The sequence below is a fragment of the Lissotriton helveticus genome, chromosome 11 (genome assembly GCF_964261635.1).
Source record: "Lissotriton helveticus chromosome 11, aLisHel1.1, whole genome shotgun sequence".
Classification (NCBI taxonomy): domain Eukaryota; kingdom Metazoa; phylum Chordata; class Amphibia; order Caudata; family Salamandridae; genus Lissotriton; species Lissotriton helveticus.
In genome coordinates, this window is record NC_136072.1 from 11,138,562 (window position 1) to 11,163,630 (window position 25,069).

Here is a 25,069-nt window from a genome sequence, read left to right on the forward strand (position 1 = left end):
TTTGGAGTTGGAATAGTATATTGTTATTGTTTATTATCTAGCACTTTTCAGTATTTTAGTTGCTTTTGGAGTTGGAATAGTATATTGTTATTGTTTATTATCTAGCACTTTTCAGTATTTTAGTTGCTTTTGGAGTTGGAATATTAAATTATGATGGTTTATTGTTCAGCACTTTTCCTGAGTTTAGTTTGTTTTGGAGTTGGAATAGTAATTTTGTTAATTTTATTATCCAGCACTTTCCTTGAATTTAGTTTGTTTTGGATTTGGAATAGTATTTTTTGGTTTTATTTATTATCTAGCACTTTCCCTGAGTTAAGTTGGTTTTGGAGTTGGAATAGTAATTGATATGGTTTTATTATCAAGCACTTTCCCTGAGTTTTGTTGGATTTGGAGTTGGAATAATACATTATTATGGTTTATTATCCAGCATTTTCCCTACGTTTATTTGCTTTTGGGGTAGTAAATTATTATGATTTTTTATCCAGCACTTTCCCTGAGTTTAGTTGAATTTGGAGTAGGAATAATACATTATTATGGTTTATTATTTTGCACTTTCTCTGAGTTTAGTTGGTTTTGGTGTTAGAATAGTAAATTAGTATGGTTTATTATCCAGTACTTTCTCTGAGTTTAGTTGGTTTTGGAGTTGGAATAGTACATTTTTGTTAGTTATTATCCAGCATTTTCTTTGAGTTTAGTTGATTTTGAAGTTAGCAATAGTATATTTTCCTTCTTTATTATATAATATACTTTTACAGTTTATTTATATATTGAAATAAGTAAGGAGACATATGTTATTTTTATTGGCAACATTTTTATTTGCAAACACATGTATTTTTCTATTCACAATTACATTGTTTTTTATTTTGTTTTGTTATCAAATCTATTATAATATTCAAAAAAATCAGAAATTAGGATGATATTCAGATTTTATAATAAAGAATAATATATATATTTAACATTAATTTTTCATGTTCAATTGTAAATTAAAAATTATATTTGCACATACACATTTTTTGACAGTTTAGCAAAATGGTACATTTTCTGGTTCAATTATATAATAGTACAGTAAAATATTTTTAATTATTTAATTATATACAGTTTCATTTTTATTGTTTATTATTTTTCATGACAAAAAAAATACCGCTTTATTAATACATTTTACATAATTAAAAGGTCTTTTTTAAATTGTAAAATGTGTATTTTACAAGGTTATATTTTCTATAATTTTATTAGTATATTAAATATTATTTTAAAAAATATATATTTAATATTTTAAATAATTTTGTATCATATATACATACATTTTCATATCTGTTGCATATTTACAGTACATCAAACAATCATATATTTTAATATACATTAAATCTTATATTTTTTGTTTTTGTTTTTGATAATATATGTAATGTCTATTTTACCAATTTTTGAATCTTTTTAACCTGAGTCCGCCCAACGTTCTCATGGTTTTGGGACCGGCCGCCATACGTGCGGCGGTCCCGCACCACTAATTAGGATGCGACCACCACCCTGGCCGTCGTATTCCACATTTTTGACATTGCGGTGGGTGCTTTTACCAGCAATGCAAAAGTGCAATGGTGTGCATTTGCATACACAATGTGCCAGGCACCATTTGCATGCACATGGAGGGGGTACCATAGGTACCCCCCAAGTGCATCCCCCCACCCCATCCCGCCGGGGGCCCGCAACGGGCCCCCAAAGCACATTCCCACCAGCCTTTCCATGGCGAGCCACCGCAGTCATCATAATATGGATGGCGGTGCCTGCTAAGCACTGCCACCATATTGTGGCCCAAGTCCACCTGGCGGGCAATCAGAACAATTGCCGACAGGTGAAAAAAGTGGCAGATGCACTTTGCATTCGTCGAGATACCCCGCCATTATAATATAGCGGGGGGTAAATTGGGTTGCGATGGCGGGTGGATCGCCACTGCAGAGCCGACGATGGTGATCCGCCCGCCATCCTAATCAACCCCTTGGTTGGGAGCTACGTTTCGTCGGTTAAGGTAAGTTCAATTTTATACTTTTAAGGTAGTTTTAGGGTAGGTGTAAGTTGGTTGTACTGTAATAAGATTTGTTAGGGCATTATTTTCTCATTTTTAGTGTAACTTGGGGGCCTATTAGGATGAGGGAGGACTTAGTCCGCCCTTCATCCTTTCGGTGATCGGGACCATCCGCCATAAGGGCGGGGGTTCCGGGGGGGTATTAGGATGCGCCCGTCACTGTGGCGGGCTCATCCTGCATTTTTAGCATTGTGGCGGGCGGTGCTCTCAGCACCGTCTGCCACGATGCTAAAAATGCACAAATGCATTTGCATGAACAAAGCGGCAGGCACCGCGATGTGCCTGCCGCTTTGTTAATGCCAATGCAGGGGGGTACCACAGGTACACCCCCCACCACTCCTTCAATCCGGGGGCCCGCAGGGGCCCCTGAAGTGAAGACCTCATGCCGCCATGGAAATACAACTGTTTTGGCCCATCATAATATAGCTGGCGGTGTCTAATAGACACCACCACAATATTAAACCTTTTCCGCCCTGGCGGCAAGGCGACCGGGGCGGAAAAGCGGCGGACGGTCTTTCTGTCCGCCGCAGACCCCCCAGCCATCCTAATGTGGCGGGGGGTCATTTCTGTGCGGATGGCGGGCGGATTTCCCCCCCCCAGGCTGGCGGTGGCTACCGCCAGCCTGGCGGGGGTAATCCGCCCGTCATCCTAAAGGGCCCCTAGGTGTTGTTTTGGTAGTTTAGAGTTTTTTGTGTTTGACGTAGTTTTGGATAGAGTTAGTGTGTTATGTAGTTTTAGTTATGTGTTGTTTCATTTTGTTATGTTGTATTTAATGTTTATAATAATGAGTGTGGGTTTGTATTTGTTGTTGTGGGTGGGTGTTGTTTTCATTTTTAGTTACAGGTTTTCCGTTTGGTGAATGAATGGAACTGACAATGCTTTTTTTTTGTGAAGGAAAATGTGTTTTGTTTTTTACAAAAAGTTACTTTACATTTCCTTTTTTTCGGGTTTGTTGGATCGTTTTTTTCTAAACTACTTTCCGGGTTTTTGAGGATTCCGTAATTTAGAGGAGTGCGGCATTGGAGACTTTTTTTTACGGTTGTATTTTTGTATTTTTTGGGGGCCTTTGTTATCGAATGCATTTGATTTGTAATTTATCTGCTGTGGATTTCATCATTTTCTAGGATCATCTACTGCGAAATAACTGTAAGTAATTTGGTATTATTATGTGTGGGAAATGCATTTTGTTATATTGGTTTGTTTATTTTATTAATTATATCATGTCATATATTTTGTGCTCGATTTTAAATTTTCTATGACATTATTATATTTATTAATTTAAAAATTATCTTGTTTAAATGATTTGTGATTTTGATTATTATGATGTTTCGTATTTTCGTTTATTTAAAGTATTGATTTAGCAATCATGTCTAAGTATTCTAGAACTTTTGTGTTTGCATTTAGTTGAATTTTGTGTTGTAGGTACTCGTACATTGTTTTTGTTTGTTTACTGAGTTTTGGGCTGATACTAGTTAGGGATTGTTCTAGCTCCATTCTTTTTTAATTGCTTCAATTAGCTTATGTAGTGTTGGCTGTCCTCTTCCTATGTGGCTTGGAAGGCATTATGCCATCCTTCTATTGTGTTGTTAGTTTTAGCTTTTGAGCTACAGTGCTAGTGTCGATGTTCCACCAGGGGATCTGGAATTTTGGTTGTCTGTGTTGCCCTGACCTATGTAGCCTTCCCACCCAAGTGTCTTCAAAGTAGTCTAGGAAGGAGTTAGTTTATTTTCATTTGCTTGATAGAAAGGGCTTTCCAGAAGTAAGGTATAATGGTTGGCTACTTCAGTTGTTGGGACATAGGCCAGGGCAATTAATCTTTTTATTTGCTAGGCAAAGTTGCTATTGGTGGAATAATCTGTACCCCCAGTAGATTTTTGTAGGTGTCTCCAGATACTCTGGTTGAAGTGATATTAGCAACCTTGTATTGCAGTGTGTGGGTATAATTTCAAAATTGACTGAATCATTGCTTGTTCAAAGTCAATTATTATTGTTTGTGGCAAGTAGTTGGCAGTGAACTGTTTTAGTATTGTCAGGAGGTCTGTATAGGTGGTGTTTTGTTTATTAGAGAGTAGTGCATATATGAAGGGAATATTAGTATCTTCATTTTCACCTTGGATGGTATATAGTTGGTAAAATGGCTTGGGGCTAACTTGTAATGTGCATTCGCGGCAATATTGTTTTTACAAATTAGCTTTTTACCCCCTGCAGGGTCCCTCAGGGACCCCCCACCATATCTGGGGGTCAGGGTATTTATACCTTGCCCCTTTTTCTATTTTTCTTTACTTTTCTTTCGGGCACTTGGCTTCTAGCCATGTCCCAGGATGCTGCAACACTCTCTGTTTAAAGTGTTAACAGCCAATCAAAATTTAGTAGGATTCGAGAGTTCACTGCAAAGACAGGCATCCCCCAGATATCTATATTTTAAAGGTAGATATATCAAAAACCACTGAACGGATTGGAGCTTCATCAAGTGGTGCCAAAGTTATTGTCAAAACAAAAAATGCATTTCCTATGGAAACTTTGGTCCTAACTATAACTACCTACTGGCAACCAGCACCAAATATATCCATTAACAATTGACCATGATAAATGCCCCTAAATATAGGGTCATTACACAGCATATAATTTCTTTTAACTAAAACTAAACTCACTCAATGCATTCATTTCTGAAGCTTCATTCAAATCACTCCCTTCTTCTTTTGATTCATTCTAAATCTAGAATGCATTTTGAAATTTCTAAATCTCTCCTCAGTTTCTTCTTGCAATCTCAATCTCTCTTGCTTCCTCAGTTTTTCTACAAAATTTCACTCCCCTTTCCTTAAATTCTCTAATACAATTATGTTCTACATCACTCACCTTACACAAACTCCTTTCATTAGTATTATTAAAAGGGTTGAGGAAGTAGTGTAATAGGTCTGTTTCCAATATTGATTTGAGCCAGACTCTTAATTGCAGAAAATTCATGGAAAGGGAAATCCTTGTCAACATTATATTTCTCCAACATATCTTGTCCCAGAAGAATTGAAAAAAATATATTACACAATAAAGAACAGCTTAGAGGAACATAACCAGGTATTTTTGTGGTATTATTATGATGAGTCATGTCAGTGAGAAATGTACTATTTTACATTATGAAACCTCATTTTTTTATTGTGATCATTCTGTTGTGAGATCAGAGATCCTTTGCAAGATAAGAGAGCCTGTGAATAGTGACTTGTGTATTTACAGTATATGAGGCTGTAACAGAAAGCACTGTGGATATAGATGTAATTATTTAAAAATGGTATTGCACACAGTGTAAACGGGGTCACTGCCATTATGTGACAGTGGAGGACCAAATTATAGGGTTGACTAAATGATGCCACAATAAAAGGAAAATATGCTGCGCAATGCAAAACAAAACTCTAAGTAATTGAGAGATAACTAGTCAACCTTTGCAAAGGACCTTTCACTGCACGGGGACACATATTGCCATATTTTTATCAACTGTTGTTCAATTTAAGCTAGAAACAATATTATTTTATAAAATGCTTAGTTCATGCAGAAGGATTATATGGCAAATGCAGAAAATCCATGATTATGCAGAAAAAGCCAGCAAAAGAATCACATATTTCCAGTTGCCCTGAGCATAATACAGGCTCCAACAAAATGATGTAGGGGTGTATTAGTGTGGCGGGGGAGGCACCACTGTGTTGCCTGCTGTGGCGGAAATTGCTTTTTTTTTAAATGACATTTGGTGCACCATACAGCTTTGGATACTGTGTGAGCACCAATCCACCAGGACCTCAAACTCCATGCTGGTGAAGGGACTGGCCTGGATCCTCTCAGTCCTCACCATCACAGTGGCCAGGTGACAGCAGCAGTTGGTGTTGAGGGCTGGCACGCAGCATTCCCTGGAGATAGCAACAGTAGGAGTTGAAGGGTGGCTGGCAGCAGTCCCCGGAAACAGCAGCAGCAGCAGTTGGTGTTGAGGCGAGGCAGGCAGCAGTCCCTGGAGACAGCAGCAGTTGGTGTTGAGGTGAGGCAGGCAGCAGTCCCTGGAGACAGCAGCAGGATTTGGTGTTGAGGGATGGCAGGCAGCAGTCCCTGGAGACAGCAGCAGCAGCAGTTAGTGTTGAGGGGTGGCAGGTAGCTGCCCCTGGAGACAGCAGTAGCAGCAGTTAGTGTTGAGGGGTGGCAGGCAGCAGTTCCTGGAGACATCAGCAGCAGGAGAGGGGTCTCAGGCAGCAGGCTCTGGAAGCTGTGGAAATGTGAGGCTCTCTCCCACACATATATAACCCCCTGGGGGCAGTTTCAGTGATTCCAGGCTGCTGCAATTGATGTTCCAGGTCAGCCTTTTTCAAATGCGTCCAGTGACCGGCTCTGCGGTGGTGGAGCACACGTACTGCGATTTCCAAAATTGCATTAGGCTACCACAAATGTAGTTCCCATTGGCTGTAAGGGCATGGTCCATGGTAGTGACACACCGCAGGGGCCAGGCAGGTGCATCTTTCAGTTGCATCCAATGACTGGCCAGCAGTGGCGGAGCACGCCTACCGTGATTTTTAAAATTGCAATAGGCAACCACATTTGCGGTTCCCATTGGCTATAAGCACATGATCCATAGCAGTGACACACCGCAGGGGCCTGGCGGAAGCTATCGCGATTTGGGTGTCATATATTGATATGTGTGACCATCACTCGGGTGGCGGAGCATGCCAACCGCCATTTAAGAATGTGTACATGCCTATAACTACCGCAATTGTTTCTTGGGCATTGGCAGTGACACACCGCTGGTGCCAGGTGGAAGCTACCGCGATTTGGGTGCCATACATTGATATGTGTGACCGTCATTTGGGTGGCGGAGCATGCCAACCACCATTTGAGCATGTATACATGCCTATCACTACCGCAATTGTGTCTTGGGCATTGAGGGTGACAGACCGCAGGTGCCAGGTGGCGGCTACTGCGATTTGGGTGCCATACATTGATATGAGTGCCCGTGATTTGGGTGGCGGAGCACTTTGACAGCACCTATGGACACATCATGCGGTGTCAATGGCCAAAGGGCAGTAATCAACAATGCACAGTGGCCACATGATTAATGGCATATGATTGTGCACACAATGCCAATGTCACATGTACCCCACTGCTGACTACACATGCTATGTTTGTGTATGTGATTTTGTACATTGGCATGTGCTTCCTCACATGTCACTTGTGATATTGATGGGCATGTACACAGAACAGTGTTGTTATGGACTCTCCAATGTGTACACATGTCAATTTGTGAAAGTGCTGTGAACCTCACAGTGATGTATGTCTCAAAGAACAAAGTACATATTTAAATGGCTTCTTTTCTTGGATCATGCACAGTGTTGTTTACACTCTGCCTGTGGTGATTGTATTGTTGATGTGTGCCATGTTCAACTTACGCCTGAAGGTGTAGCAGGTTCAGCAGCTAGGTATGACACAGTAGTGTTGCAGTTTTACACATATGCTGAATGAAATACTCTCAGGCGTGTTCATGCTAGATGTGACCATATCCCTATGTCCATTCTCATGGTCAGATGTTTTATCGGAGGTACTGGTTGTGTGAGAGGGTACAAGTAGTGTCACTGAAGGTGTCCCTACATGTAAGCTGCTCTGTAACTCAATTGTGATGACAGTCATTGTTGGCGTTGTGTCAGTTAAAATGTAAGATGTTGTGTACATCTCATGGTGTATTGCATTAACATGTGTCCACTTTCATCTCAACAAGGAGGAGACTAAATCTGTATCGTCCCTTCACAGTGCTAGCAGACATGGATAATGATGAGATCATCAGGAAATTCTGTCTGGATCGAGGCACCCTACAGAACCTATGTGCTATGTTGAAGCCCCACCTGCAGCCTTTCAGAACACATCCACGATTCAGAAAAGGGGGTGGTGATGAACAGAGTGTCTGAATTAAGCAGACCACTCTTACCCAGTCCAAAGATCAGGGCTTGATCCATCACCGTTATTTATCTCACTGCCCCATCCCAGCTCAGAACCTGGCTATATGCAAATTAGTCTGTCCCTGGCCCAGTGCATCATGGGAACAGGGCAGACCAAACTACCAAGCCAATTCTTCACCAGAAAGGAGACAAGCTACCGGGGACCGGTTTCTGGCATTTCAGCCTCTTCGGCCCGGCTTGCTTGAATCCTGATGGAGCAGTGAGAAAGGGACTCATGTCTGAGTATACCCTGCCACACCTATAGTGGCCAAAAACGATTCAGAAAAGGGGGTGGTGAACACATCCAACAGCTTTCACCCCAACATCTAAGGTGATGGCAGCCCTGCATTTTTTTGCCACAGAATTATTCGAGAACACGGTGGCCAGTGCATGTGGGATGTTGCAACCTATGTTCAGCATGGTGCTGCGTGATGTCCTGCTGCTATGATGATCTACAAGGACAGATATATTATTTTCCACAGGGGTCCTGAAGTGGCACCTGTGAAAGGGGAGTTTTATGCCCTTGGACACATCCCCCATGTTGGTGGTGCCATTGATTGCAACCATGTTGGGCTTGTTCCACCACAGGCACATGAGCATATCTATTGGAATTGTAAACATTTCCACTCCATAAATGTGCAAGTGGTGTGCCAGGTGGATATGATCATCTCTCAAGTGTGTGCCAAATTTCCAGGCCCAGCCCATGACTCATACATCATGCGTTACAGCATTGTACCACAGCTGATGGCTAATCTGCTTCCTGAACATGCCTGGATTGTGGGTGAGTATGCATAGTTGAATAGCGTGCTGTGTGGGTGACATGCTGTCCTCTGCCACAGTAACATTACAAGGTTTCTCTGTGTTTCTCACACCTAGGTGACTCTGCATATCCCAACCATCCTTGGTTGCTGAGCCCACTGCGGAATCCCAGGGAACCAGCTGATGTCCGTTACAATGATGCACATGGGAGGACACGTCATGTGGTGGAGTGTACTTTTGGTCTCCTGAAGTCACGATTTCGCTGTCTGGACAAGACCAGAGGTGCACTGATGTACTCGCCCTGGAAGGTGTGTCAGATAGTAGTGGCATGCTGCATGCTATGCAACCTGGCCATTCGCAAGGAGATCATCCTCATCCTGGATGATGATGAGCAGCCAAGGCCCCCAACGGCAAACCAACCCGTGTCCAGTGACGAGGACAGTGGAGAGGAGGAAGGTGTCGACCTTTGTCAGCATCTCATTAACCACTGCTTCACTTGAAGGTGAGTGACGATGTACAACGTACCCATTGTCTGAGGATGTTTGTGTTGTTGTGAAGGTGTATGTGAGCTTTTTGACTGCAGACGTTTTTTGACTCAGTGATGGTTGACAATGTTTCTGGGACAGGGTCGTTTGGAAATTCTACAGGATGTGTATGTTGGCACTGTTGCTCATTGTGATGTGTGCATGATGGATGAGCTTGAAGGTAAGTGTTGTGTGATGTCTGTGATACCACACCCAGACTAGTGAATCTTGTTCTGCTGTGTTTTCCCAGGCCCCTTCAGCCTCTCCTTTACCAATTATATTCCATGCTCCTGGTAGATTGTAATCATGGTGAAGACTGAACATCCTGGAATAAGCACAGAGCAGAAACAACAACATGTGTTTAAGGATTGTTTATTTACAATGGTGACATGTGAGGGGTGAACATTTACATTGAAGTGTTTAGGTAAGCAGTGAGTGGACAGTTATGGTAAATGAGAGAATCGAGTTTCACCACATAGATGTGGTGACACAGTCCAACCAACAGATGCCATTCACCAGGCAGTGTGAGGAAGGACAGTGCAAAAAGTCAATGCAGTAGTGAAGAGGTTTGGCTTCATGACTGGCTCCGTGACTGATGATTGGCGGGTGCTTTTGCACGCGAGACTCCCAGGGATTTCTTGGGATGGCCCCTTCTTCGCTTGGCAGGGGGGCTTCTGCTGTATGGCCAGGGGGGTCTGAGGACTCACCCCTCTCTGTGGCTGCAGGGGAGGATGTTGAACTGTCATCCTGCGGCCGACCAGGGGGGTGGAGGTGTTGTTTGTGGCGCAGGCCTGTCCGCCAGTACCACCACTAGCTGGAACAAGAGGTCCACGATTTGTCCAAAGTGGGTGTCCATGGACCTCATCAGCAGGAGGAGCTCACAGGAATCACCTTCTGACCGGCCCGTTCTTCCCTGGGCTCATTCATATGCCTCAAGGACTCTGTTTATGTTGTCCAGAGCGTTGGTTCCAGGTTGTGGTTGTCTATGAGTCTCCCTGCCCCTCCCCCGTGCCATGCTGCCACAGACCTGTTGCCTCACCACTGTAGGCCTCCACGTCCTCTCCCTGCCCTCCTCAGAGCTAGCTAAAGAAAATGTACCTCTGAGCTGACCTTATAAGACCCACCCCCTTCGAGTTTTGCCATCACATTTTGGAGGGGGGCCCAACTTGAAAACATTTTGGTTAGGGGGCTCAGAGCAAAACGGTTTGAAGACCTCTGCTCTTGATGATGTTCTGATCTTAGGCATGTCAGAATTTTCAACATTGAGTTTAGTTACTCATGGTAATACATGTCTTCCTTCTCTTACACTCTTGGATCAGCTGGATAGAAGCTTCGATCGTCAGACAGAATTTTTGTTTTTGAAGATTGCTTTTCTTTATTTTGTTGCCTTAATTTGTTTACTGCATTTCACTCATATAAGCAACAATGAACTACAACTTTACATAAACAGCAACTGCATCCTAGCATTACAAGTGACAATACAATACATTGTTGTTGGATATAGGCCACATATCACAGTAGTATTCTACGAAGGCGGGGTTTGGATATGTGTCCGGTCTTCAGTGAAGTTGTGACTTTGACTTTAAGAAGCACAGTTCTGTTGCAGGTGTTCACAAGTCACAATAATTAACACAATTTCAGAGGTAAACAATCTGTTTCTGACGGTAACAGTAATTGTAAAAATAATAATAATTTGGGTGACTAAATCATATCCACCTCCATGGGATCATTTACATTGCAATCAATTGTAAGAACAACAATATAGAGATGCTGTATGAGTTTCCTAGTTTAGTTAGATCCTGGAGCTGGATGCTCCATCATCGCGTCCAAACTTCGGGACATCATTAACAACTCCTTCATATCCGCCACCTTCCCGCAGAGCTGGAAGCACGCAGAGATCAGCGCCCTCCTGAAGAAACCCACCGCAGACCCCTCAGACCTCAAGAACTTCCGCCCCATCTCGCTCCTCCCGTTTCCCTGCAAAAGTCATCAAGAAAACCGTCAACAAACAGCTGACAGCCTTACTGGAGACGAACGGCTCCCTCAACCCATTGCAGTCTGGATTCCGAGCGAACCACAGCACCAAGACCGCCCTCATCGTGGCCACCGACGACATCCGGACCCTGCTGGACAACGGAGAAACCGCCGCCCTAATCCTGCTCGACCTTTTGGCTGCGTTTGACACGGTCTGCCACCGCACCCTGACAACCCGCCTCCGCCACGCCAGGATCCAAGGAAAGGCCCTGGAATGGATTACCTCCTTCCCCTCCGACAGAACCCAAAGAGTCCGTCTCCAGCCCTTCCTCGCAGAAGCCACCAAGATCATCTGCGGCGTACCTCAAGGCTCCTCGCTCAGCCCCACCCTCTTCATTGTCTACATGAGCCCCCTCACAGCCATCGCACGCAAGCACAACCTCAACATCATCTGCTACGCCGACGATACCCAAGTGATCCTCTCCCTCACCAACGACCCCACCGCCGCCAGAGCCAGCTTCCAGGACGGAATGAAAGACATCGCAGACTGGATGAAGCTCAGCTGCCTGAAACTGAACTCAGACAAGACGGAAGTCCTCATCCTCGGCCCATCCATCTCCGCCTGGGACGACTCTTGGTGGCCCCCTGCTCTGGGCCCCCCACCCAAGCCAACGGACCACGCACGCAACCTGGGCTTCATCCTGGACTCCTCCCTCATGATGGCCAGGCAAGTTAACGCAGTTACCTCCTCCTGCTTCAACACACTCCGCATGCTCCGTAAGATCTTCCGCTGGATCCCCACTGGAACCAGGAAAACGGTCACCCAGGCACTCGTCACCAGCTGTCTGGACTACGGGAACGCCCTCTATGCTGGGACCACCACCAAACTAAAGAAAAGACTCCAGCGCATCCAGAACGCCTCAGCACGACTCGCCTTGGACATCCCGCGACACAGCCACATCTGCGCCAACCTGAGGGACCTGCACTGGCTCCCCGTGAGCAAGAGGATCACGTTCAAACTCCTCACCCATGCACACAAGGCTCTCCACGACTTGGGCCCCGAATACCTCAACAACCGCCTCACGTTCTACACGCCAACCCGCCAGCTCCGCTCCGCCAGCCTCGCCCTCGCCCTCGCCCTCGCCACCGCCCCATGGATCCGCAGAACCACCACCGGAGGAAGAACCTACACCTACCTGGCGGCCAAGACCTGGAACACCCTCCCCACCCACCTATGAATCACCCAGGACCATCTCTCCTTCAGAAAGCAACTCAAGACCTGGATTTTCGAGCAGTAGCAGCCCCCCCCCAGCACCTTGAGGGTGAGTAGCGCGCTTTACAAATACTCTTGATTGATTGATTGGTGTCAGGACTTGTTGTATTTTGGTACTCCTACCAAAGGGTGGGGTGTTCCTCCCCCTCTACTGCCAGTCCCCTGTCAGTCAAAGGTTCACTCAATGTTGTGGAGGCATCATATGTGTCAGTGCGCAAGTCAGCTATGATAACGTCCCAGGTTGTCTTCCTTGGGCAGTGGTACGCTCTCCGCTTGTGCCCAGGCAGAAAGCGACTGCATTCAGGCCGTGATGTGCGGAAGGTCAGGTGACTTCCAACTGTGAGTAATGAGTCTTTTGGTCTCAGGGCATCTTGCATAATTTGACGATTCTTAAATTAATCTATACAATTGTACTTGATGTTTCTTTCCTTTTAAGTTTTAGGTGAGGTTCTATTCACAACAACATGACTTAGATCTTTGATGATGTTATTGAACATTCATTGCAGTATTTAATGAGTGACATTATAAAAAGAGCATGATGTGGGTGAGAGTTAAGGTTAAGTTTACTAAGTAGATGAATTCCACATATTTCATTTTTTTTATTGTAATCACAATTCCCTCCCATCAATCATACGTTCATTGGTAAGGTGTTATCTGGGGATAACTCAGGATACATTCTGTTAAAATAATGCAGTGATACCACATGTGGAATTACCAATAATACAGCATTAGTTGTGTGTCACTGCAACATGACAAATACCATCAGTTAGATAACAATATAAATCCTCATGGTTCACCCTCCATGATCTACAAGACTTATTCCCAGCATTGTCCCTGCACAAACGTCCACAGGATTTAATTGGAGAGGCTTGTGCCGGAAGAATGTGTGGAACTTGCATATAAATTGCAATTCAGTATCAGGTGCAAACTGCCGTATGTGCCTGATATGGGATTATTGGAGCACTCGTAATGAGTCCTTCAGTATGGACAACAGTACATCTAGTACCCCCCACCCCAGAATGCTGCTGGTGTGATAGTGTTAATTGTGAAGATACTTAAGGTTCTACACGTACCTTGTGCTCTGGCTTCATGATGGCTCGATTGATGATGGCGTTTTTGTCAGCCGCAATGAGATAGTCTCTCTTCCCCCTCGATGGGCTCAAGAGCGCAGGCAGGTATATCCATCTCACCTTCTTCCTGAAGTAGGATTTAAAGTCATCCTAAAGAGAGATGTCACAGGAGAGTCAGTCCACGGTCAATGGACATCAGAGGAGGAAGTCAACTCACAGCTGTTGAACAATAATCTCCTGTTTATGTTTCCAGACTACAAGATAAAAGAGGACCTTATCATGGAAACACACTTCTGATCCCTGAGACCTTGACTAGTTGTTGCGTGTAATAGTACATTCATAGCTGTTGAGCAATACTCTACTGTTTCTGTCTCCAAACCACAAGATGGATGAGAACCTTATGATAGAAACACACTTCTGATCCCTGAGACCTTGACTAGTTGTTGAGTGTAATAGTAAACTCATAGCTGTTGAGCAATAGTCTACTGTTTCTGTCTCCAAACCACAAGCTGGATGAGAACCTTATCATAGAAACACATTTCTGATCCCTGACACCTTGACTAGTTGTGGATTGTAAAAGTAACATTATAGCTGTTGAGCAATGCTCTATTCTTTCTGTCTCCTAAACACAAGATTAAAGATAACCATCTAATAGAAACACATTTCTGATCCTTGAGAACTTGACTTGTTGTGGAGTGTAATAGTAAACTCGTGGCGGTTCAGGAATGCTCTACTGTTTCTGTCTCTAGACCACAAGATGGAAGTTAACCTTATCAAAGAAACACATTTCAGATCCCTGAGACCTTGACTAATTGTAGAGTCTCATGGAAGACTGTTCTCATCTCGTAGTTAGAATTTCTTCCCTACTCCCTAAAAGTCTGTTCACTGGAATAAGGGCCACTACCTCTCTCAAGGACAAAAATGACAACACTGAGATAGTGATGTGGAACAGTTGTAAAATGTAGTGAACAGTGTAAATTGAATTTACAATATTTGCGGTGCCCAAAGACCAGCCTTATTCCAAGTGTGGCAGTAAATTCCAAATGGGTACAAATAGTGTTCGCACAGATTTTTTATTCAGAGGCGGGTCAAATTTTCTTTGACCACACAATTTCCTGCAAGCATTGCCTGCAGGAATCTGCATGTTCAACACACTTTGGAAAGTCAATCGCTGCACTGCACTACTGGTTGCAAAGGCTGTTAGTGGACATTCTTACAATCTGAACTGGAGAAACCCTAAATCAGTTACAAAACCCATGTGTTAACAATGTAATCATCGTTGCCGCTTTCCGGTGCCCCCAACCCATGGTTGTTTTGGTGATATGGATGGGGGAGGGGGTTCTCATACTGGAAGTATATTAATGTACTTACTCACTGCTGCTGACTGCTTTTCACTTAGTGTATCTTTTACTGTTCAATTGTGATAACAAGTAATGTTGACTTACTATGATTGCGCAATGATCAATGTTAATGCCTTGGTTTCATACTATAATTGGAGAATCCTCTGCAATACACAATTCACTGTGTCTTGATCATTGCACTGATCATAATGAAAACATGTTTAAAACATCTCTGTAATCATGCTATATGTATTCACCCATAACTCTCAGAGAGTCCCACCAGGTCTGGGTACCATAATATCATCTAGAATGCATATTATTTACTTAACATTCCCATACAGTTAATAACAGAAGATCTACATCCATTGTAATCTTTTGTAAACATTATTTAGGGCATAATATTTATGTTGGAAGGTACATTTATATGTTATATTCTGACAGTCACTGCCATGCTATTTACCTAGGTTTAGTTATTAAAATGCTCCCATGGCAGCATAGATTTAGATTTAGTTAGGAGAATGTACGCAATAGTGGCTCATGACAGCTGCATTGCAAGTTTCCTAAAGTACAGAACAGGCAGAGCCCAAGGGGGCTCTCCAAGCTTCTGTCACCCATAAGAAGCTCACTACAGACAGATGCAGTGCAAGCTTCCCTCACCCAGAAGAGGCTCACTGCAGACAGAAGCAGTGCAGGCTTCCTTCACCCTGAAGAGGATCACTACAGACAGAAGCAGTGCAAGCTTCCCTCACCCAGAAGAGGCTCACTGCAGACAGAAGCAGTGCAGGCTTCCTTCACCCTGAAGAGGATCACTACAGACAGAAGCAGTGCATGCTTCCCTCACCCAGAAGAGGCTCACTCCAGACATAAGCAGTGCTAGCTTCCCTCGCCCAGAAGAGGCTCACTCCAGACATAAGCAGTGCTAGCTTCCCTCACCCAGAAGAGGCTCACTCCAGACATAAGCAGTGCTAGCTTCCCTCACCCAGAAGAGGCTCACTGCAGACAGAAGCAGTGCTAGCTTCCCTCACCCAGAAGAGGCTCACTGCAGACAGAAGCAGTGCCAGCTTCCCTCACCCAGAAGAGGCTCACTCCAGACAGAAGTAGTGCAAGCTTCCCTCACCCAGGAGAGGCTCACTGCAGACAGAAGCACTGCATGCTTCCCTCACCCAGAAGAGCCTCACTGCAGACAGAAGCAGTGTAAGCTTCCCTCACCCAGAAGAGGTTCACTACAGACAGAAGCAGTGCAAGTTTCACAAACCCAGACGAGGCTGACTACAGGGAAGCAGTGCAAGCTTCCCTCACCCAGAAGAGGCTCACTCCAGACTGAAGCAATGCAAGCTTCCCTCACCCTGAAGAGGTTCACTCCAGACAGAAGCAGTGCATGCTTCCCACACCCAGACGAGGCTGACTACAGGGAAGCAGTGTAAGCTTCCCTCGACCAGAAAGGCTCACCACAGACAGAAGCAGTGCAAGCTTCCCTCACCCAGAAGAGGAGCATTCCAGACAGAGAGGTGCAATGCACTCAAGCTTCCCTCTCCCAAAACAGATGCAGTACAGACAGCAGCACTGCGAGCTTCCACCATCCAGAACATGTGCACTGCAGACAGAAGCAGTACAAGCTTCCCTCCCCCAGAAGAGGTTCACTACAGACAGAAGCAGTGCAAGCTTCCCTCATCCAGAAGAGGTTCACCACAGACGGCGGTGCTGCATGCTTACCTCAGCCAGAGCTGGTGCATTCCAGACAGACAGGTGCAGTGCAGTCAACGGTGCAAGCTTACCTCACCCAGAACAATAGCAGAACAGACTGTAGGAACAGTGCAAGCTTCCATCAAGTAGAACAGGTACAATATAGACAGGGACAGTAAAGCCAACAGTGCAGGATTCCCTCACCCAGTACAGGTAAAGAACAGACAGCAGGTGCAGTGCAAGTTTCCTTCAACCAGAATAGGTAGACTACAGGCAAACAGGTACAGTAAGGCCAACGGTGTAAGCTTTCATTACCAAAGCAGGTGCAGTGCAGACAGACAGGTGCAGTAAAGTCAAGAGTGCAACCTTCCATCACATGGAACAGGCAAACTACAGACAGACAGGTGCAACAAAGCCGGAAGTGCAAGCTTCCATCAGCTGGAAAAGAGAGACTACAGGTATACAGGTACAGTAAAGCCTGCAGTGCCAGCTTCCATCACCTATAACAGGTAGACTACAGACAGGCAGGTGCAGGAAAGCCGACAGTGCAAGCTTCCCTCACCGGAAACAGGTACAATGCAGACGGAGATTTGCAGTAAAGCCAATAGTGCAATCTTACATTACCCAACTAGGTATAATACAGATAGACCGGTGCAGTAAAACCAACAGTGCAAGTTTCCTCACAAAGAACAGATGCAGCACAGACAGTGGCAGAACAAGCCTCCTTCACCCATAACAGGTGCAGTAAAGCAGTAGTGGAAGCTTCCCTCACCAAGAAGTGATTCTGTGCAGTCAGCAGTGTAAGCTTTCTTCACCCACAAGAGATGCACTGATAGTTTACTCATCCAGAAGAGATGCAGTGATAATTTCCCTAAACCCAGAGGAGATGCAGCGATAAATACCCTCACCCAGAAGAGATACATAGCCTCCCTCACCCAGAAGAGATGCAGTGATGGCTTCCCTCACCCAGAAGAGATCCAAGCATACCTTCCCTCACCCATAAGAGATGCAGTGATAGCTTCCCTCACCCAGAAGAGATGAAGTGATAGCTTCCCTCACCCAGAAGAGATCCAAGCATACCTTCCCTCACCCATAAGAGATGCAGTGATAGCTTCCCTCACCCAGAGGAGATGCAGTAATGGCTTTCCTCACTCAAAAGAGTTGCAGTGATGGCTCTCCTCGCCCAAAAGAGGTGCAGTGATAGCTTCCCTCGCCCAAAAGAGGTGCAATGATGGCTTCCCTCACCCAGAAGAGATGCAGTGATAGCTTCCCTCATCCGGAAGAGATGCAGTGATGGCTTCCCTCCCCCAGAAGAGATGCAGTGTTAGCTTCCCTCATCAAGAAGAGATGCAGTGTTAGCTTCACTCACCCAGAAGAGATGCAGTGATAGCTTCCCTCATCAAGAAGAGGTGCAGTGATGGCTTTCTTTGCCCAAAATAGATGCAGTGATAGCTTCCCTCACCCAGAAGAGATGCAGTGATAGCTTCCCTCACCCAGAAGAGATGCAGTGATAGCTTCCATCACCCAGAAGAGATGCAGTGATGGCTTCCCTCACCCAGAAGAGATGCAGTGATAGCTTCCATCACCCAGAAGAGATGCAGCGATAGCTTCCCTCATCCAGAAGAGATGCAGTGATAGCTTCCCTCACCCAGAAGAGATGCAGTGATGGCTTCCCTCACCCAGAAGAGATGCAGTGATGGCTTCCCTCACCCTGAAGAGATGCAGTGCTCGCTTCCCTCACCCAGAAGAGATGCAGTGATAGCTTCCCTCATCCAGAAGAGATGCAGTGATAGCTTCCCTTACCCAGAAGAGATGCAGTGATCGCTTCACTCACCCAAAAGAGATGCAGTAATAGCTTCCCTCACCCAGAAGAGATGCATTGATAGCTTCCCTCACCCAGAAGAGATGCAGTGATAGCTTCCCTCACCTAGAAGAGATGCAGTTATAGCTTCCCTCACCCAGAAGAGATGCAGCGATAGCTTCCCTCACCCAGAAGAGATGCATTGATAGCTTTCTTCGCCCAAAAGAGATGCAGTGATAGCTTCCCTCATCCAGAAGAGATGCAGTGATCCCTTCCCTCACCCAGAAGAGATGCAATGATGGCTTCCATCACCCATAAGAGATGCAGTGATGGCTTCCCTCACCCAGAAGAGATGCAGTGATAGCTTCCCTCACCCAGAAGAGATGCAGCGATAGCTTCCCTCACCCAGAAGAGATGCATTGATAGCTTCCCTCACCCAGAAGAGATGCAGTGATAGCTTCACTCACCCAGAAGAGATGCAGCGATAGTTTCCCTCACCCAGAAGAGATGCAGCGATAGCTTCCCTCACCCAGAAGAGATGCATTGATAGCTTCCCTCACCCAGAAGAGATGCAGCGATAGCTTCCCTCACCCAGAAGAGATGCAGCGATAGCTTCCCTCACCCAGAAGAGATGCATTGATAGCTTCCCTCACCCAGAAGAGATGCAGCGATAGCTTCCCTCACCCAGAAGAGATGCAGCGATAGCTCCCCTCACCCAGAAGAGATGCAGTGATAGCTTCCCTCACCCAGAAGAGATGCAGCGATAGCTTCCCTCACCCAGAAGAGATGCAGAGATAGCTTCCCTCACCCAGAAGAGATGCATTGATAGCTTACTTCGCCCAAAAGAGATGCAGTGATAGCTTCCCTCACCCAGAAGAGATGCAGTGATCCCTTCCCTCACCCAGAAGAGATGTAGTAATAGCTTCCCTCACCCAGAAGAGATGTAGTAATAGCTTCCCTCACCCAGAAGAGATTTAGTATTTGCTTCCCTCACCCAGAGGAGATGCTGTGCTAGCTTCCTTCACCCAGAAGAGATGTAGTAATAGCTTCCCTCACCCAGAAGAGATTTAGTATTAGCTTCCCTCACCCAGAAGAGATTTAGTATTTGCTTCCCTCACCCAGAGGAGATGCTGTGCTAGCTTCCTTCACCCAGAAGAGGTGTAGTAAACGCTTCCCTCACCCAGAAGAGATGCAGTGATAGCTTCCCTCACCCAGAGGAGATGCAGTGATAGCTTCCCTCACCCAGAAGAGATGCAGTGATACCGTCCCTCATCCAGAAGAGATGTAGTAATAGCTTCCATCACCCAGAAGAGATATAGTAATAGCTTCCATCACCCAGAAGAGATATAGTAATAGCTTCCATCACCCAGAAGAGATATAGTAATAGCTTCCATCACCCAGAAGAGATGTAGTAATAGCTTCCATCACCCAGAAGAGATATAGTAATAGCTTCCATCACCCAGAAGAGATATAGTAATAGCTTCCATCACCCAGAAGAATGTAGTAATAGCTTCCATCACCCAGAAGAGATGTAGTAATAGCTTCCATCACCCAGAAGAGATGTAGTAATAGCTTCCCTCACCCAGAGGAGATGCAGTGATAGCTTCCATCACCCAGAAGAGATGCAGTGATACCGTCCCTCATCCAGAAGAGATGTAGTAATAGCTTCCATCACCCAGAAGAGATATAGTAATAGTTTCCATCACCCAGAAGAGATGTAGTAATAGCTTCCATCACCCAGAAGAGATGTAGTAATAGCTTCCATCACCCAGAAGAGATATAGTAATAGCTTCCATCACCCAGAAGAGATATAGTAATAGCTTCCATCACCCAGAAGAATGTAGTAATAGCTTCCATCACCCAGAAGAGATATAGTAATAGCTTCCATCACCCAGAAGAATGTAGTAATAGCTTCCCTCACACAGAACTGGTGCAGCACAAAATGAGGAGTTCATAACAGGATACATGGATCTTCTCAATAAAGCGTGTGATGGCAGTCAGTGATTCAATGAACACCCATTTAAGTACTTCTTTAGTGAAGGAAGTATTTTTAGATTTAGCATTTATGAACATATATTGCAACAAAGCAATCTTCTTCACGCCCCCCCAGTAGACAATGTTTTATGTCCTCATCTTCCTTGTGTCATTTCCTCATAACACTGACCTCCGTTAATAGAAAATGTGTAATGTTGAGACTAAAGTTATATCTTACCCTGGAAAAAAGCGTTGACAAACGGGTGAGGACGTTTGAGACTCCTGAATTGATGACCATCTCTGATTTGGAAATACTGGTCCAGCGGGTTTGATTCTCACCTTGTATCATGACCTGCAGAAATTATGTTTAATTGCAGCCTATATGTCTGGAGTGCAGGATGTTGCCATAACAGACACAATGACATTAACTTTGTTTTCCGATGGCAGTGCCTGTGGCAGGTGATAACACTATCATGTCATGCTGTAAGATGCTGCACCCTGGCACACAATGATTGCACCCTCCATACCAAGGCTACTTTACTGGAAATTGACTGCCGCGCCCTTCAGATAGGACTGCTGCACCCCTCAGATAGGACTGCTAAACTACCGGAATTTAATTCCAGCACCTCAATTAAATGCATTGTTTCATAGCATTAGATGGTCATCACATTGAAGCAACGTTCAATAAAGTACTCCCTCTTTCTAATGTTCCATATGAGTAGATCCAAACGTTGGTGCATGTGCACCCTGGGCTCCATTCTGAAAGAATATGAAAAGCCCCCGCCCACCTCCCCTGTGCCAGAGGGTGAAAGCTGGGGGGAACACACATGCATCAGTGTGGCCAACCCACTGCCACATTAAGTGGAGTGACCAGGGCTCTACCAAAAGCCTAGCAGGGAATCATAAAGGGGAGGGCAGACATAGGCCTGAAGCCAATAGAGGGAACCACAAATGGGAGGCCAGTCACAGACCTGATGTCCAGCGTAGAGGCACAAATGGGAGGCCAGACACAGACCTGAAGCCCAGCAGGGAACCACAAATGGGAGGCCAGACACAGGCCTGAAGCCCAGATAGGAACCAATAATAGGAGGCCAGTCACAGGCCTGTTGTTCGGGAGGGAACCACAAATGGGAGGTCAGACACAGGCCTGAAGCCCAGGAGGGAACCATGAATGGAAGTCCAGGCACAGGCCTGAAGCCCAGGAGGGAACCATGAATGGAAGTCCAGGCACAGGCCTGAAGCCCAGTAGGGACCCACAAATTACAGGTTTTTCCTGTTTTATTGGGAATCTCCAGTGATGGCACACTAAGCCTGCTTGTTGCTATACCTCGCTTTGAGGAAGCTCAAGCTGTGAAGGGAGTCCAAGATGGCAGCTCATCCACCTGCAGCCTCCATGAGCCCTTCATGAACAGTAAAGCTTCAAGCCTTTGTCACAGTTGTGATGTTCTACAACTAGAAGAGGGCTGGTGAGTAAATTCAAGATAGAGCCACAGCCTGAGCCGAGCCATCAAACGAGTCATCATGTAAGTGACACTGTAAAGGTCATGTGTCAATAGGATAAAGAATCTTTCAGAGTTAGATTATTCCATCAACCCGTGTGTTTCACTTTACTGCATTCCATCACTACATCAACAGGAGATAAAAAATAATAGCTTTTTGGAGGCGCCGCCTGAAATGGTCCAAGGTGAACCCGGAGTCACTTTATGACAAGATACACAAATCCTGTGCCACTGAGATATCACTGTGTGTGTGTCCTGTATCTCTTTCACAGGACATTCTGCGTGCTTTCGATGGCATTGTGTCAAAAGTAGGTGTTATGTTAACCGTACCATCATCGGGATCTGTCCGCAGGGACCCTAAATGGTTTGACCATTCTTGCTCTGAGTTAGGCCACGAATTAAAAGCTGAAGACAATTATTCCATACAAAACTTGATCAACCACAAACAGAAAATTTATTCCAGAACGGGTATTGCTGTTTAATTGCAGTTTTATTTGATACAAAAAAGTCACCAAATTTAATACAAATTTTACTATACATCAGAGAAAAAAGACACAGAATGGAATCAGAAAACGGACGGACACATGATATATTATATACACCTAAGGGTGTCAAACACTCATGCAATCAAGCATATCACATTCGCCACACATTCAGACGTGACTCTAGCACTCTAAATAAAAAACAAGAACAAGGTCTGCTTGAATCGAATAGCAAATGAAAAACAATTTTTGAAAAACCGTACACAACCTGAGATTTTAGCAATTTCAAACATTAATTTTTAGCTTGAAACACAAGGTTCATGTACTCAAAACTGTAAGGGGTGACCAAATCAACTCCTGTGCAAAAGAGCAGACCATGGAGATGTTAGGCCTACGCGTTTCGAATCTCTTTGAGTTCAGCAGAGATTCTCATCAGGGCCACAGGCGGCTAAAGAGAAAAAAGACAAAACAAATGCAGATAAAGCAATTTTTCTTTTGGAATGATAGCAGTTGTAGTTAAACACTGCCATACATTGCATATACTTAACGTGTTTATAAAGGAGCACACTCGGAATCTCAAAACTTAGTGTCCCACACAGATAAAAAACAGAGTCAACAACTACTCAAACGATGTGGGTGAATCAGCTCTCCTCACAGGGCTGGATTTTTCACAGTTGTACTAGTACAACCCTGGCAAACTTACCAAGGATAGGGTTAACCAAGGGCCTGCATAGGACCAAACAGGCCAACGGAGCTTCTCTGGGGTATAGCCACCTGTAATTTAAAAAAAAAGGGGGGGGTCTAATGGAATCATGGTACTCCATAGATTGAGCCGAATATTTACCACAGTCTCCATAGAATAACTTACCGCACTGTGAAAGTAAACACCACAGGCGGTGGAGAGGCGGAACGATGTTCAAACCGGACAGTCTGTAATTAAATAAAGACACCTTACTTCTGGCTCCTAAAAAGCACGTAGAACTTATAATAGAGTCACACCTCTACTGGACAGGGAAGAGGGTAATTACCTTTAAATAAAGGGACGCCTGCCCAAACCGCCGCCAAATCAAGAGAGCGAAGACTTCAGGGGGCGTGATGTGGATCAATACCAACTCAAATACCTAGGTGATGAGAATTTTTTTTTTTAAATTAAACCATAACAGAATTAGAGCCTGGGGGTTGAAATACGAATTATAATGGACGACAAGACTTAAGCGCGTCTCACCTATACTAAAGGGATCCGTCACTGCGAAGGGCTGGTCGCAGGGCGCGAGATTTAAGAGGACGATAAATAGATTAATACCAATTCGGAGCCCTGGAAGGTAAAGAATGTACAGAACAACAGGATTAGTGCCCGGAGTATGAAATGCGCATTGTAATACGCGGCAAGACCTAAGTAAACCTCACCTCCATTGAAAAGGTCCGTCACAGCGGAAGGCTTGTTGCGGAACGCGGGATTGCCCACAAACGCGGCTCTTCAGCGTGAGCTGAAAAGATAATGCACACGGAGGTCAATTAAAGAGCCATGGTCAAATTGGTCTAAGTTGCACCAAAGCTTGGGCATTAAAGAAGTCCAAACCATGAACTTACCAAGAACTAATAAGTCCCGGTCTGAATCAAGTGTAGCGGGTCCCGGCGTCCAAGCGAGCACTAGTCACTCGCGCAGGCGTATTGGCCCGCAGAATAAAGTGTTACAGTTTTATACCCTGCGCAGTCAGAGCGGCGGGCGGGTCTTGATCTTGGCGGGGGCACATGCGCGGTGGCGAAAAATACGCCGCGAAGGAAGGAACACTGACTTTTGTACTCTGTACTGGTACACACTCATCAATAAGAGATGTATAATGTTAAAATTAGTGGCGCATTAGCGCAGCAGGCATAATTGACTAGGAAAATAATATAATAGAAGGTTACAGGCACAATATGACAGTAGATGATGTTAGCACTACTGATAGTTGTATGGGAAACTGAGTTGGATTGTAAGGCACTTTCACGCCAACGGGGACCTTATAAAACGTAATCAGTATATTTATAGAATTACCCTGTGAGTACCGGGCCGGCTCAGAAGAGGGCTAGGAGAGACTCTAACTGGGAAAGGTGGAACGGAAGAAGAAACCCGACCAGAAACGCCAGGTATGTGTGACTACCTTTTGCCCTAATGCCCTAATGCCCTAATGCCAATCAATTGAAGCGCATTCAGACCGGGACTTATTAGTTCTTGGTAAGTTCATGGTTTGGACTTCTTTAATGCCCAAGCTTTGGTGCAACTTAGACCAATTTGACCATGGCTCTTTAATTGACCTCCGTGTGCATTATCTTTTCAGCTCACGCTGAAGAGCCGCGTTTGTGTGCAATCCCGCGTTCCGCAACAAGCCTTCCGCTGTGACGGACCTTTTCAATGGAGGTGAGGTTTACTTAGGTCTTGCCGCGTATTACAACGCGCATTTCATACTCCGGGCACTAATCCTGTTGTTCTGTACATTCTTTACCTTCCAGGGCTCCGAATTGGTATTAATCTATTTATCGTCCTCTTAAATCTCGCGCCCTGCGACCAGCCCTTCGCAGTGAGGGATCCCTTTAGTATAGGTGAGACGCGCTTAAGTCTTGTCGTCCATTATAATTCGTATTTCAACCCCCAGGCTCTAATTCTGTTATGGTT

The 25,069-nt window shown here is 45.0% G+C and overlaps 1 protein-coding gene across 1 annotated transcript in view; it reads right to left on the reverse strand.

Moving 5' to 3' along the window:
* Positions 1 to 25,069, reverse strand: part of LOC144791846 (putative cation-transporting ATPase 13A4) — a 446,251-nt gene that overhangs the window by 342,601 nt on the left and 78,581 nt on the right. The window contains exon 3 of the mRNA XM_078666631.1: positions 13,638 to 13,784. Within this exon, the coding sequence (XP_078522757.1) occupies positions 13,638 to 13,784 (147 nt within the window). The remainder of the gene's footprint in view (positions 1 to 13,637; positions 13,785 to 25,069) is intronic.